The 17,341-nt window shown below is 33.1% G+C and overlaps 1 protein-coding gene across 4 annotated transcripts in view; it reads right to left on the bottom strand.

Annotated features, from left to right (window-relative positions):
* LOC128212296 (trichohyalin-like) overlaps positions 1–16,565 on the bottom strand; it is a 46,709-nt gene extending 30,144 nt beyond the window's left edge. For all 4 annotated transcript variants that reach the window (XM_052917676.1, XM_052917675.1, XM_052917678.1 and 1 more), the window contains exons 1-9: positions 16,424–16,565; positions 12,217–12,381; positions 8,557–8,712; positions 7,687–7,909; positions 7,080–7,189; positions 5,572–5,640; positions 2,108–2,242; positions 1,528–1,619; positions 36–205 (exon numbers count right to left, since the gene is read on the bottom strand). In XM_052917676.1, the coding sequence (XP_052773636.1) occupies positions 36–205; positions 1,528–1,619; positions 2,108–2,242; positions 5,572–5,640; positions 7,080–7,189; positions 7,687–7,909; positions 8,557–8,712; positions 12,217–12,369 (1,108 nt within the window). In that variant the 5' untranslated portion in view covers positions 12,370–12,381; positions 16,424–16,565. The remainder of the gene's footprint in view (positions 1–35; positions 206–1,527; positions 1,620–2,107; positions 2,243–5,571; positions 5,641–7,079; positions 7,190–7,686; positions 7,910–8,556; positions 8,713–12,216; positions 12,382–16,423) is intronic.
* Between the last annotated feature and the right edge of the window lie 776 nt (positions 16,566–17,341).

Raw genomic sequence — 17,341 nt, forward strand, 5'->3', positions numbered from 1 at the left:
TCAGAAACAACCACCTTGAAGGGTCCATTGCATACCTGTGATAAGAAGTTCTGTAGTTGCCACGGAGGCATCATTTCTCTCCTTCTCCAGGCCAGTATCGATATTGACGGTGTTAACGATATCGAGGCTGTCGATTTCTCGATGCATCTGCATTTTGTCCTTCATGCCGAGAACACCAACAATTGAGTCCCCCTCCCCTATCACACTGAAAAAATTATATAATATTTTATATCATTTATACTATATAATTTATTTTGGATATAAAGAATTATATAACCATCATGAAAAAATGTCATCATACATTTTCAGCATATTGCTTGTGTAGTATCTCTCGACATAAATAAACACTAGCATCATTAATTAGTAATAATTACGCACCTTATAAAGCAACCTTTTATACATTAAACCCTATCTTGAAATTATTATTTATGATATAAATAGAATATCATATTCATGGTCATGAAATACAAAATTTATTAAACAAGAGATTTGTAACTTAGATTGATTAAAGCTCTTTTTTCAATTTTTGAAAACCTAGCTGTTTTATAAATTCCAGCCACTCGCCCTATATCCTCTATATACTACAACTGGTGCACGATGGCTTTGGCAGCTACGATGCGGACAAATATGTTTTGTTTTCTTTATCTGAAAACCTGACAGATTGGCAGAAATATTGTGACATGTACTGTTTTCAACCATGCATAACAACTCTATATATAACTACTGTTTAAGCATGTGGAACCAGTATCCCATAAAAGGGCATAACGTAAATACGCACAAACTGTCAACGTCCCTAGCACCAACTGAAGCAGTGTTCAATTTTATTGAAACACCAAGTCATACTCAGTGATCACAGTTCAGGACCAGGTCTGGTATTTATAAAACATTTTTAGTCAATTCTTAAATTAAATCATTTTCTTAAGTTTAGTATCTCTCTAATCATATGAGATAACGGCTTAATAATTTTTGAAATCCTTTATTGTCATTGCCTTTCTTGAAAATACATACTTTTATGTTAAAACACTTTTATTATTCCTTTAATTCGATATTGAAAATTTTAAGAAATTAACTTAAGTTCAGAGATAACTTAAGTTCAGAGATGACTTAAGTTCAGAGATGACTGAAGTTCAGAGATAACTTAAGTTCAGAGATGACTTAAGTTCAGAGATAACTTAAGTTCAGAGATGACTTAAGTTCAGAGATAACTTAAGTTCAGAGATAACTTAAGTTCAGAGATGACTTAAGATGTTTTATGAATACCAGCCCATGGCTGTTAATCATAAAGCATATTGAGTTATTTCCTAACTTAAGACACTTTCCTGATTTAGTATCCCAATGGTGATAGGATATTAAAACTTCATAATTTCTAAAATACATTATCTAACTCTTTGAACAAACATACCCTAATGTAAAAAACCGATACACATTTCTTTTAATTTGACAAAGTTAAATGAAAATGACATAAGATGCTTTATAAATACGGCCCCAGAAAATAACATAACTATCTACGAGAACTTAATACCTTACCTGTAGTCATTTATGGTGTGCCCCTGTTTCTTGAAAGCCTCATTTTCATCCATCATGATAGTTTTTCCCCTCTTCACCATCATGGCTTCCCCCTAGAAAGTTTAAAGTAAGCCCAATCTGACTAAAGAACTAGATCTTCCTTGCTTGCACAACCATTTGGTGACGGTTTGGAATGAATATTATTTCAAGGAGTTTTAATTAAAATGAAAACAATATCTTCCAATTAATAACATTTTATACAACAAAAAAAGGAATCATTTTTAAATTAGGCATTCAATTGGTTGCAAAAATATGTTGCACATTGACCCCAATTTTTAAAATATAATAGGGCTTATAACTGTAAAGGGAAGTAAGTGATACCTGGAATTGGTTACTTTCCACTCTTCAAAAGAGAATTGATAAATACCTTACTCAGCGATACACATGCCGATTGATTTAAAGAGGATTTAGAAATGCAAAATATCTTGTTATGCAAAGGTTTAAAAGTTCTTCATAATGTTAAATTGGTTTTTACGCAATAATGCTCCTATATCGGTATTTGAACCCTTCAAACGCATGAAAAAAATACCACTTTACTTACGTTGGCTTTTGATGGCGAGACTGACTTTTTCCTGCGCATAAAATGGTAGATGAAGAACACCAGGCAGACCAGTAATACGCCCAGAATTAACGCCATAAAGAACGCCAGAGCTGTAAATCCATGCTGGTATAGTATCTACAAAAAGTAAAAATAAATGTTGACAATAAAGCATAATATTGTTAACTCTTGACAAATTTCGCTGCAGATTGTTAAAAAAACATGAAGCTTATGAATTGGTTTTTTTTCTGTTATATAAGACCATTCACATTTATAAGTACTTTGGTTGATCAGAGAAGGGCTCATCATCTGCTTACTCCTTAATGTGCCCCACTAAAATAAGGTCATCCCAAATGATATTTGACAGGTCAATATTTATCAAATAATAGCTATAAACCAATTCAACCATTTAAATGTACATGAACTATTTAAGTAACCTGCAGACAACTTTTTTAAAAGTTTCATACACCTTTCTGCTGCTCTGTTGACCCAAAGGTCTCACATTCCAATCCTGCTGCCAGCAACAACTTGTTTTCAATTATGTCTTTCCTATTGTTCCTATTGCCTCCATGTTATTTTTATATATTTTTAGTTTTAATTTTATTTTTATCATTTACCGTTCTAAGTGTGTATTTAAAAAAAATCATAAATGTTTTATACATTATTACTTTACAACAGCAGGTTAAGGGTGTTTTAAGAATAATAAAACATGACAGGGTTGTTATTTAAACAAGATTCTAAGTAAACTAAGCAATCAAACCACGAAAGTATCAAATTCAATTCTTCAAACAAGATGCTAATTTTATTTAGATAAAAGAGAAATCAAACAAAGCCAAGCTTATTGTTTGAACAAAAATCTATCAATCAGGCTTACTATATTATAATCCAGTAAATAGTGAGGGAAAAATGTACACAAAGTCAACAACATTGTGTCATCCTTGGTTCGGTGTGCCTGTCATGGCTATTGATAATATCATGTATGTATAATGTTATTTACTATACATGTTGTTTATTTTAAATGTCCATATATGTGCATTCCTTACTGAAAATAAATCTATCTAATCTAACAATTCTGTTACAGGGCCATGATGCATATTGTAAAATAACAAGAGTGCAACGGATCCAACTTTAAAGCTGCACTCTCACAGATTGAACGTTTTGACAATTTTTTTATTTTTTGTCTTGAACGTGCCAATTTTTGCAAAAATCCATGGAAACCAGTTATATAAGACTGCTGACAAAAAATTAGATTGCATATTTTTATATTTAAATTCAAAAATTGATGTTTTATGCATTTTTCTTAAAACCGTTGGTTTAAGCCATAAAATATTAATTTTGGAATGGATATATGAACATCTGCGATCTGATCTTTTGTCAGCAATCTTTTATCATTGGTTTGCAGATATTTACGCAAAAATTTGCTCTTTCCAAGACAAAAAATAAAAAAGTTGTAAAAATGGTAAATCTGTGAGAGTGAAGCTTTAACGCTTGCCTGTATTTTCAGTCAAAAATGGGCATAACTCTACAATCATTACAGCCATTACAGTTATGGGCCTTGTTGTGCATGTGCATACATGCTGTGCCAACATGTGTACCATGTTCTATTGATTATTGTTTGAGTTAAAGCTATTTTAGTATTTGCATGCAAACCATGACACACAAACAACCCAACAAAGCTATTTTAGTATTTGCATGCAAACCATGACACACAAACAACCCAACAATGCCAAGGCTATGACAGTGAACAAATTTCTACAATGATAAAAATAAAGGTGATCGTCACATAGCTCAGACACTAGAATATGACCCTTCAGTCCTTTGATATTGTTTTAAAAGTAATGTAATACGATATAATCACTTTTTAAACAATCATTATTTGTTGGGATCTTGTTTACACAAATTCAGTGTAACTGAAAATTTCCAGTCATATCTAGATATCAATAGAGTTGAAGATTATATTAACCTCAAAATCAATGACACTTTTTGTCAGACGAAAACAAAAATGAATTCACTCAAACTTATTTGAGCTCCACTCTTCGTTGGTTAGGATTTCTCTCTAATCCATTTCCTGTGTTCCTGTACTTTCATCCTATTCTAGAGGCAAAAAGGAAGTGCTCCTGTTGGAGTTCGAACCCACCACCTCATGGATGAGAGGTGAACCTCTGTACCACTAAACCAGTTTCGTCTAGGTGGAGTTCAAACCCACCACCTCTTGGGTGAGAGGTGAACATGTATACCAATAAACCAGTTTCACCCTGGTGGAGGTCAAACCCATCACCTCATGGGTGAGAGGTGAACATCTATACCACTAAACCAGTTTCACCTTGGAAGAGTTCGAACCCACCACCTCATGGCTGAGAGGACAACATCTATACCACTAAACCAGTTTCACCCTGGTGGAGTTCAAACCCACCACCTCATGGCTGAGAGGACAACATCTATACCACTTAACCAGTTTCACCCTGGTGGAGTTCGAACCCACCACCTCATGGCTGAGAGGACAACATCTATACCACTAGACCAGTTTCACCCTGGTGGAATTTGAACCCACCACCTCATGGGTGAGAGGTGAATATCTATACCACTAAACCAGTTTCGCCTTGGAAGAGTTCAAACCCACCACCTCATGGGTGAGAGGACAACATCTATACCACTAAACCAGTCTCACCCTGGTGGAGTTTGAACCCACCACCTCATGGGTGAGAGGTGACCCTCTATACCACTAAACCAGTTTCGCCTTGGAAGAGTTCGAACCCACCACCTCATGGGTGAGAAGTGAATATCTATACCACTAAACCAGTTTCACCCTGGTGGAGTTCAAACCCACCACCTCATGGGTGAGAGGTGAACATCTATACCACTAAACCAGTTTCACCCTGGTGGAGTTCAAACCCACCACCTCATGGGTGAGAGGTGAACATCTATACCACTAAACCAGTTTCACCCTAGTGGAGTTCAAACCCGCAACCTCATGGGTGAGAGGTGAACATGTATACCAATAAACCAGTTTCGCCCTGGTGGAGTTCAAACCCACCACCTCATGGGTGAGAGGTGAACATCTATACCACTAAACCAGTTTCGCCCTGGTGGAGTTCAAACCCACCACCTCATGGGCGAGAGGACAACATCTATACCACTAAACCAGTTTCACCCTGGTGGAGTTCAAAGCCATGACCTCATAGGTGAGAGGTGAACATCTATACAACTAAACCAGTTTCACCCTGGCGGAGTTCGAAGCCACGACCTCATGGGTGAGAGGAGAAAATGTATACCACTAAACCAGTTTCACCCTGGTTGAGTTCGAAGCCACGACCTCTTGGATGAGAGGTAAACATTGATAAAACTGGACCACTTCCACCAAGATACTCAGCTTTATTTTAAGGGCTTAGTCTGGTTTCATTATACATAATTATGGGGGCATAAGTATGGAACAAAAAATGTATACAAACAAAACTTTGTCTACTTACACTCTGATTGGTTTCAATATTGGCATCTATGCACACTTCGGCTGTTAATGGACCAAATTCCTGGGAATTCTGGAAAGGAAGGGAATGTTAAAGGGACTAGACACCACATGATAACGTTGCAAGAAAAAAAAGAACATTGTCAAAAACTTACATAAAATTGATATCATTGTGTAACGCATTAAATCTTACTTATTGATGTATCAGATCACTTACCATACATGTATCTAAACTAATCCCATTGCTTTCACATGCTAAACATACAACCTATCAACTGAGAAACCATTATGTGCTATTTTTAAACAGATAAACTCAGTTGAAACAGGGACAAAATATTCTTTTAATCATTTAAAATGATGTATTATTGGCCTCCTACTAAGATTGTATTGACAAAATAGGTTTGTTTTTTTGAAATAATGTATTTGCTGATTTTGAAATCATCTGGTGTCTAACCCATTTCAGCTTAGAAAACAAAGCACACTATTGCATATTTCATATATAACAATAATTTCATAATTACATACACCTCTTGTTGTTTTGATTAGAGTTTCTATTTCTATGAATCAGATTAGTGGTGTTGCTATTTAAAATCTGTCAGTGACACCTACAAGGTCATGGATATTCATCTGTGTTTTCTCTCAGACATATTAATTGACCCTTCTTGGAAAGCATGACAAAACAAGACTACATTGTACCACAAGCAGAATAAAATGGAGAGTTATGGATTTGCATACACTGGATGATCCTGAATGGAGTGGAGAGTTATAGATTTGCATACACTGGATGATCCTGAATGGAGTGGAGAGTTATAGATTTGCATACACTGGATGATCCTGAATGGAATGGAGAGTTATATATTTGCATACACTGGATGATCCTGAATGGAATGGATAGTTATAGATTTGCATACACTGGATGATCCTGAATGGAATGGAGAGTTATATATTTGCATACACTGGATGATCCTCTAAAGTACAAACTTATGCCCAGTGGTCAGAAATCAGCTCAGAAAGAGCAATATTTGATAAGCATATAGAGATCTGATTTTTCTACTGCATGTAACCTGTGCGTAGGAGCATGAACTCATTTTAGACATATTTCACTTTGTTTAAACTGTAAAAGTGGATAGATTAAAGTAGGAAGAAGACATGTTCACTGGATGATCCTTCTTAGTCCTCATTTAAGACAACAACTTAATTAAAGTTAAAAAAAGAAAAATACATTAGGGCTACAAAAAATACTCCCTGGGGTAATAAGGCAATAAAGGGGGGTGGCATAATTTAAAAGTGCCTTCCCCCGTGGGTTGTATGTTTAAATGGAATAGTCCTTAGAATTCTTGATTTATTTAAAGACATTGACTGGATTAAAATTAAAAGATGATTTACAGTTTTAACACGATGGCGATGATACCACCTCTGTCACAGCCACAAACCACCCTAAGGGGAACTCTATAACAACACCGCAATTCTTTAATTTAAAAATAATGATAGACCAGATAAAAAATTACTTACAGGGTCTGTTGTGTTGGTGTATGTAAGGTAACACGGGAATAAATTGTGGCCATCTTGCATGTCCTCTCTAAACACATCGGCAGTGCCATTTGCAGTTAAATTGTAGCCAGCTGGAGCAAAGAACAATGAAAAACAACATGAAGTTAAGGCAGGGCTTTAGAAAATAACTATCATTCCAAAGTTTTACCAGTTATATACAAAATGATGCAATAACAATGGCATTATGAAAGTAGACAGGTCTGAATAATGAAAAATTCCATAGAACTATCATAAATGAATAACTTGTTAGTTTATATTACATGTATTATTTTAAGCTGACAGCTGAAATTAGTAAATCACTCTCGAGTCTGTTTCCTGAGTAGAAACCAGTGTCCTTCTTGAGAGAATATTAGAAAGAAGCCCTGGTCTATGGATCAAACTAACAACTCTTCAGTGTATGCCAGACACCTATACCACTGAAACTGACTCTCTCTGAATATTTGTTTTTATAATAAGTTAAAGGCAATTTAACTTTAGATAGAAAGGAAAGAAATTGGAATTTGCATTTAACTTACAGAAAATAGACATTGACCACAACATGTAGTACTATAAAAGAAAGGAAACGTACCTGTCATATTTCCAACGTACCAAACGATAAAATTGCGTTTAGAATTGACAGAGTAATTGCCCGCAGATATTGAAGAACTAAGCTTAGGCAGATTAAGTTTAAGGCCAGCATCCAGGAAACACGCTATTTCCACATTGCCAGCATCTAAACTACCTGGGAGATTCGCCACATACCAGCTCAGCTCAAATATGTCATCACCATCGCTTGTTGTTCGACCAGTACTCTTTATAAACAAAAAATGTGAATGGGTTAAGTGTGAATCATACGTAAAAGAACATTATCCAGTTTAGGGTCAAGAGTACACTGAACCACTTTTCTCATTGGTCATATTTTTATGAAATGAAAATAGCAAAAATATTTCAAAATTCGTGCAAATCATTCATGTGAACCATTTTCGTTGCATTTCATGAAATAACATCAGAGATATGGTAACTTTCTAGTAGTGGTAACCCACTATTAACCCACAAAAAATAAGTCACATTGAGCATTACAGAATTTGAATAAAATTCAACACCAATTAAAACTGAATTAGAAAATAAACATTTTAAAACATGGAGTAGATGGTAGTTGAACATTTCTAAAGACATATGAAAATATTTTACAATGGTTATTTTAAGTTTAAAGTCAAAATGCTTGACATTTTAATAGACTTGCATTGCAACCAATGCAAATGCATTGTGAAATTCATTAGCTTTTTATGAGTTCAAACAGATTAAAAAAGGAATTTTAAATAAAACTGAATAAAAAATACAATATTGGTTGGTCATCAGATAACGTATGGAAAGTTTCATTGAGCTGCCATTCACAGATGTTATTACCTTTATCTTAGAACATTAATTTTCTAACTGAATGTAGCTCACAATTTCTTACCTGAATAGAATGGGCGAACCTCATGGTCGGACCATCCAATATTGGTGGACCATAACTCTCGGCATAGTTGACCGTGACCTCTTCGCCTGCATGGGTTGCCGTGCCAACAAGGTAGTTGTATGTATCAAGCGATCCAGAATCAGCAAGGAAGTCAAGCTAAAAGACAAAAATCATTCTGGTAAAGGGCAAGTACCATAAATTAAATTGCATGTTTTTATAAGATATTAGGATGTAAAATATCATGGTTTAGTTGTATTATTTCGTTCACTGATATTTACATTCGAGGTCCTTCGAGTTCTTTTATACAGATGTATTTCACTTGTCATTAGACAAATTAATCAATAGTTTGATTTTAAAATAAGTTTATCAACAAAGAAATTTCATTGAGACCTCACGAAGTGTGCTTCAATTATGATCATGGAACTTGTGCATAATGATAACAGTGGAGACTATGTTAACATTGTATCTCAATTTGCTCAGTATAGGATAGATCACGAGTAGCCATTTGATATGGAATTTATCAGCGAGTGTAGCGAGTTGATAATTCCATATCAAACAGCTACTCGTGATCTATCCGACTTAGACAACAGAAAGTGAATTGCTGTTTCTCAGTCCGATACTATACATTTGTATGAGAAAAATGTCAGGAAAGCACAGGAAACAAACATTTCTGTAGTATTAAGAATGTCCTTGTAACATAAGTACAGGGCTTCCATTAAGAATTTGAAACTGGAAGTATGAACTTCCTGTCAATCACTTTTGGAAGTTTTACACTGAAATATGGAAGTTTTAAAGTCTCCATAATACAATATATTTTTCAATTATTTTTTCAACAAATATATTTAAAATCAAATAATTTGCACTTTAACTTGTATTATTATAATTCATTTTACTTGTAAACACTTAAACTAATTGAATTAGGACTATAAAAGTAATATTGACAAAAGGTTTTGATATTTTGAACTTCCAAGCTTTCAACTTCGGAAGTTTTCTTCAAAATTATGGAAGTTTTTGTACTTCCAAGGAATCAATTTTGGAAGTTTTAATCCATTTCTAGGGAGTAATATACTTCCAAACTTTCTTTAACAGAAGCCCTGATAAGTAGGAGCATGATTTGCACGAGATTTACCAGTTGAAATATCCGACAGAAAAACAGTTGTGTGTGAGATTTATCAAACACTTTTGCAGGCCTATGATTGGCCGGCTGGAGGTAGCTGTTGTCTAAATTCCTTATTACACCTATACATGTTGTAAAGGATGTAAGTATCATGTGATATATACCCCCCAACAAACTTATTAAAACATGATATTTTGAAACATTTTATGCTTTAGTCCTTTATGTCAACTTTTGCACTGCGGACAGCCCTTATTTTGCTCATCATAAAAGAACATTATAGTCAAAGGTCAACATCTCAAAAATTATTATCAATTTTGTAAGTTCGTAAATTATGAAATAAGTAATAGGATTTGATCCTATAATAATTACAATGGAAATTATACTGTAGTATAATATACATCTACTTTAAAAATATTTCATGTTTAAATTATATTAGCCTATTCAGTCACACAAAATATTTTCATAAAATATTTATAACTAATTTCACAAGAGCATGGCTTAATATAATCTATAACAATACAAGCCAATATTTACATTTGACTGATTGGAAATCTCCATGGACACTGCCCAGTACCCAAGAATTGATCAGTCGTCAAACTTGGAATTTTGATTAAACAATTTCTTCTATTTTTACTTAAACTCTAGAAACAAGCCATTTGTATGTAATGTTAAGATTTTCAGCAAACCACGCAAGCATTGTACCTACATGTATGAGGGCTTGGGGTTTGACCTGATCCAGGTTCATTAAACAGTTCCGGAATTTTGAATTGTGTACCAATTCCTTACTGTATTTGTTCATTTGTAAAGACAATTACTGAAGGCTTGATTAAATTTTAAATAAATGGAACAGTATTATCAATATGTGACATAATGTTGTCATATTAGATATATACATATATACAGGGTTCGAATTTAACTTTGAGGAGCACTCGCAAAATTTTGCGAGTGCTTTTTGAGGCAACTCGCAAAATGAAAAATCAACTTGCAATTTTATCATTTGCTTTATTCCCTTATAATTATATTGTCTAATTAAAGTAGTTCTAAATTTACACCTAAGACATATTATGAATATTAAAAAGTATCAATCTTGAGTGACTCGACCTAGAACTTTTTGATGGCTTATTCTTTTTGTGAGGTATTGAAAGACTCATCAGATGCTGGCCGCATTTTGATAACAAAGCTGTCCAATTTGACATTTTTCACTTTGTATATTTACCCTCGCCATCGGGTAATACCCATTCGGCAAGCATTCTACAGATTTCATTAAGTCTATAAGTATTAAAAACAATAACATTATAAATTTAAAATAAATAAAAGCAACAGTAAATGTAGCGTGGATGCTTTGGACCATGAAATATATCGATCGACGAAGTCTATTAACTTTGATAGTTGGGCTAAATTTAGCCAATGATTGAGCTAGGTGATTACGTCATTTTAATTCACTTTGTTTTATGCACGCCTCGGAGCATCCCGGAAAGATTCGTAATAAAACTTGGCTTTTTCCGTATTTGTTCTATTTTTGAAAACTTACTAGAGCGTGACTCCATATTTTCTTCTTTATACTGGTTGTGTAAACATGTCAATTATAGGCTGTTTACACTCAACTACGTAGCGGAGTTAAGTTCATGTTTATTCAACTTTCCTTTTAACATTTTGTGGTCTAGAAAAAGCCACTCGCAGAATTTTGCGAGTTTGAATGAAAGTCACTCGCAATTTTCAAATGTCACTCGCATTTTGCGAGTATGCGAGTCTAAATTCGAACCCTGATATATACACATGTATATACATGTACACAGGTGTCCGGTGCGTTGTTTTGACCCTCACCCCCTTTATAACTACCATTATCTCTAATATACTTTGTCACTGATGGGAAATTGTCAGAAGTTGGATGTTATGTCATATTATGATTAACAATAACTGAATATTATTGAGAAAATTGGAAAAGAAATGGTGAGTTGTAGAGGGGGCGGGGGGGGGGGGGGGTTGTAGAGGGAAGTGGGGGCCAGAACAATGCACCAGACACCTTTGTATATAAAAATATTTATATATACATATTAATTGTAATTGAGCATGATTAATGTCAAGGAAACTTACAGTCACAAATCATGTTGGAAATTCTTTGATAAACACATGTTTGATACTATTATTATTATTATTGACTATTAAGGCTATTATTACATATCGTCCCATGTAACATTTTTCTTAAAATAATCAATCTAAGCTTGGACCAATAAAAAAATCCTACACCCAGATCCAAGCAAGTTCAAAAGTAAAATAAAGTCATTATGGTACAATCTCAAATTTTGAAATTGTTTAAAGAGGAACTCGCGTTCCACTTAACTTTCCAGGGTGGTATTCCCATTGTTTATTTATAAAAATATTCTGATCGTTCATTCCGCATTGTTTGGGCCATTGCCTTGTACCTCTAATTGGGATTTATATTTGAACGTTTAACTTATTGGTTTGTCCCTGTAGGTTTTTGTATAAATAATCATATTTAATTGTATTGTCTTGATTATCTTTCAATTTTGATTATAACTTACCGTATAGTTCACATATGCGAGGTCATCAGTAGAATTGATTACACCGGTGATGGAAGTAGAGTTGATTGCTACTAAGTCCAAGATGGATATGGCTGAGCGGCCGCCAAACACAGTCACAAGCACCAGCAGCAGAAACGGAAGACACCTACCCATCTTTGTAACAACCTGAAATATTCACCATTTGTTGTATATATTTTTTACTATTAAAAGTTTAATTTCAGACTTTCAAAACTTTGTTCTGGCATTTAAATATAAAATGCCACTGTATTTTGTGCAATTTATTTCCAATGTTAATTTATGTAGAACATTCTTTGCGATGTTATTCATTTAAACTAGCTATTTATGCTGGTTCTGTATAATTGAAATATCTGGGGGAGTGAATGCAGTGTCACATTTGAACCATTGTCCATGGATTATTCATTTTCCCATTTTCTTAGACATGTACATAATCATATAAATATGAAATTGAATCTTGTCTGTCATTTTCCTTGTTTTCTCTTACAAAATATAACAATTATCTATATGTACAAGTAAAACTACTATGTATTTTTTCAATCTTATTTTCTTTATTATCTATTCAGCCAGTAAGTTTTAAGTTCTGTTTTACATATTTATTTCAGTGATTAACTAGAAAGACCCAGTCTTTATTATTTAACATTGACACTTAAAAACATTTTCATTCTCCCATATATTTTCAGCCTTTATACTGATTTTTATATATATATATATATATATATATATATATATATATATATATATATATATATAAGCTTCCCATTTTACGTATAGACATCAAAATGAATGTCTAAACATGTTTGTTATTATATTATGTCTGCATTTTTACACTGGCTTAACCACAATGCACTATGTACAGTGTACCAGTGTTGTAAATCTAACCAGCTTAAAAATGCACTCTTACTCCCTAGTAAAATTTACCACAATTAATACAATTAGTTTAATATATCAAAACGCAAGATTAGATGTTGAAAACAATGGTTCTTATTGAAGAATAATGAGTTTAATTTGAAAGAAAGGTGCACAAAAAACGGTATTTCAACCTTATGAGACGATAGAAGATAAAAGAAAATCTTTTAGCATTCACCAATCATTTAAATTTAAATATTTTTGCGTTTTCAGCTATTAAATACACAGTTACAATCTTGTTATCAGTAATTAATTATTTTTTCATAAATGCATTTCTTAGTAAGTAGTTAAAGGTTTATTAGTAATTATGTTTGTTATACATGTGTATAGGTTCATTTTGAATAAGAGTGTCACTTTAAGTGAACTTAATAGAGTAACAAAGTTGCTTAATGACACCAATAGATTTCTATTATGTCTGCAGTTTCACCCTGGCTTAACCTAAATGCACTTCAGTGTATAATTATTGTAAGTGAAACTGGCTTATACTCAAAGTGAACTTAATAGAATAACAAACTAGCCTAATAATATCAATAGAATTATATTCATAAATGACCACATGTTACATTTGACATTTTTGAACATGAAGGAGGTGTTAAAAAGCTTTTTATACGATTAATATTCAAAGCTTTAAACATTATACAATTAATTTTTGGTATACAGTATACTTATATACGACTGTATGTTGGGTGTTTTTTAGTTGTGTCCCAATACACTAGAGTGCTCTATAAAAATATTATTTTCTGCGTTTGAGTGAAATGAATTAGAAGAAATTATTTTCCCAGGTGGCCTTGTTTGTAATGGAATAACCACCAGGTGGCGTTTTATAAGCATGTGTAATTCATATGCACGAGTATTTCGTGCGTATATGAATGTAAAGGCAATCAGCGCTGGGAAGCCGATACGCTCACATCGATACAATAGATTGTAAATTTTTAACAAGCAAATGTTTAAGTTTTCTGTTATGATGCAATTTCATCATATGAATGATCTATTTGTTCTCAATTGAAAACATTGCATTGTAATTGACACTTGTATAACTTGTTATAGTTTGTGTACATGATTCATATAACTGATATGTATTCTATATCTAATGGTTAAGGAGCTTATGGGTGATGAGGCCCAACATCTAGTGGTTCAAAACAAATTCTGTAAATAGGGATAACAAACAAGCAGTCAGCTTTCTGAGTTTTTACCAGAAAAAGGGTTTTATCTCAGTTTTTCCTCGGCCAGTTGACCACAACTGTAAGCTCCATCTTTTGCAAGCACGTTATTAACTAAGACATACTTTGCTCATTTTGTAATTTTATGCTGTATGTGTTAATCGGTTCCCCAAATCGCTTCACTGAGACTTCCAAAATAATACCATTGAAAAGTATTGAATTTGTTGTTTTCTATAGGAGGTTATAGAATGTTATTAAGGGAAACAATCTTAACAAAGAAAGAAACTACTGAAAAAGAGACCCTAGTCACAAGTAGATTCAGTGGAGGTCAATTCCTGGACGCGCTTCTGCAAATTATCAGTTAAAAAACAATAAAAAACAATAGGGTTGTTATGCATTCATAAACTTGATCAGAAATGTTAGTTGTTTAAGCCTTAAAGAAGTCTTTCAAAGATTTTATGTCCTCAGAAAACGATAGAAATGTATTTTTTAAGAAAAATGAGCTATTTTATCATTTTGTGTCAAAACAAACACCAAACAAGACACTGATCAGATATGCATCCATAACAGAAATTTAATCTTTAAGCCTAAAAGCACCTCATTTTCTATTGCACTACTGATGTTAATTGGCAGTTTTCTGTCACATTTTCAAACATCAATACACAAATATACAACTGTTACAGTAAACCATTATTTGAACTTCAAATTAATATTTACTAATTAATGTTAAATACTGCTACACACAAAATAAAAAAAATCTATGTGTGACCCTATTAAAATTGTGAGTTCTTTCTATACCTTGTGATCTGTCAGGCCTTTTTCTGCCCATACCAAGAGTCAGAATGTATTACCCTTTCCCCACGGCAAATATGTTTATTTTTTTTACATGTTTACAATTTCAAGAAAAACATATAATTAAATGACTTTGCCGACTACCATCGTGCCCCTTATTGCAGACGCGGAGTATTAGCGAGGGAACAATTCATTCCAAACATTTGCTCTTTCACAATTATAAATGTATTTATCAACACTTAAGGGTGACAATCATGGTTAAATACACTTATTTCACAGAGAAATGTTGCCAAAAATTATTTTTGATGATTTTTATTCCCAATATTGCCAATGATAACATGACTCAAAATTCTCATTTTGTGGCAGGTACTTTAAAAGGACACTCGTATTTAAAATCAATGTATACACAATTATAACAAATATAAATTTTGAGCGATAAGCCTTGAACAACTTACTCAATAACGCATTTATGGAAAATATTAATTACTGATAACAAGATTATTACTGTGTATTTAATAGCTAAAAATGAACAAATATTAAATGACTGGTGATTGCTAAAAGATTTTACACTGATCAACTATCATCTCATGGGATAAAAATACCATGTTTTCTGCACATTTCTTTTACATTCAACATGGTATCCTTCATAAGAACCATTGTTTTCAATAATTATTTATCATTTTTGGTAAAGTGAAAACATTGAATTGATTGTGATAAGCATGTATCTTACTTGGGAGTAAGAGTGCATCTTTAACTTTAATTAAACTTTTATGAAATCTACTGTCACAGTGGTACGTGTAGTGCAGTGGGTTTGGTCCCCAACTGCAAAATTATGCAATGAGGATCTGAGGGTTATTCCAGTTGTCAGAGTAACTTTTTTTAAATTCCTAATTTATTTGTTTGTGATTTTTTTTATGAAATTAAATTTAGTTAAATAATTACTTATATAGTAACATATTAATATTAGCTAAAGAACTTCAGCAAACACGTTATATATTACCTTTTTGTTAATGTGTTGTAAACATCAAAAAAATAAATATCAACATTAAAGTTATGGAAGCCAGAACTATATTAATATGTTCTTTTAAATACTCAAATACATTGGAGATATATTTACATTCAAATTGGCCACCTTTCATAACTTACCGTTTGCATACTTAAATTGTAATATGAATACTTTGAATTGAAAATCGTGACTTTCTCTTTTGCAATACCATTGCCACACTCTATTAATCACAAAAACACATTCATACATGTACACCATGCCATTTTATTTATATCCAATTATCATACTGTACCAAATTAAAGTCCAATTAAACCAAAAAAAGCACCTGTTAAAATCAATCTACGATTGTTTTCTCCAGCCCGAAATTTCTATCTCAAATTCAATTGTTAAAAAATGTTTGATCCATAGTTAAATTGTTCCATAAAGTATATTTGTCACTGCAATCATGTCCGAAAATGTTCGATCGATCTTCTACTTCCTATTGACCTCCATATGTAAATATTGTTGTTGATATGGAAACGCTGTTCGTACTCATTCTATTTCGTACTTCAGGTTAAGTTACACTAATATATGCAACATTCAATACCGGTGCAGACACTGTTGAATGCGAGCAAAACAGTATTGGTACGTGTATTTTTAATGTTTACACGTTTAACATTGTTTTCATTTCTCATTGTCTTTCATCAGTATAATAAGCATGCATTTAAATCAAACGTAGGATTTGATGAGTAACACAAAGGCCGTATCATGATCATGTTTGACTTCATGCTTATGTGCCGTCTGGTTAACGTTTAATTTAAGGTATTCTTTTTCACATGTCTTGGTTACACGCATAATAAACTCTTAACAATATCACGAGTTACGATTAGTAAAATAGTAAGAGCGTGGCCATATATATAATCTTATGTCTTATTTCAGACTCGGAGCTCACCGGCGCACGAACTGCTCATTATTGGCTATTTTGACAACCTGTGTCTTTTCCGTCGTTTGTCTACCGTTGACAGTCAATATTTCCTGAACTTTTCTGAAAACAGAAATATCTCAAACTGATTGGTAAAGTGAGTTGACCCCTTACCATAGGTGTTGTTTTTTTCAAATTGTTCCGACTCATTGAACAGTATTGCTACTACTTTAAATATTGCGCATACAGGCTCACAAATGGTTTCTCAACTAAACAAGGGGTTGTTCTAAAGCGTCTGTCAAATTACCTGATGTTGCTGTGGTGAACTGTATAGGACCTTAC

The sequence above is a fragment of the Mya arenaria genome, chromosome 12 (genome assembly GCF_026914265.1).
Source record: "Mya arenaria isolate MELC-2E11 chromosome 12, ASM2691426v1".
In the NCBI taxonomy this organism is placed as follows: domain Eukaryota; kingdom Metazoa; phylum Mollusca; class Bivalvia; order Myida; family Myidae; genus Mya; species Mya arenaria.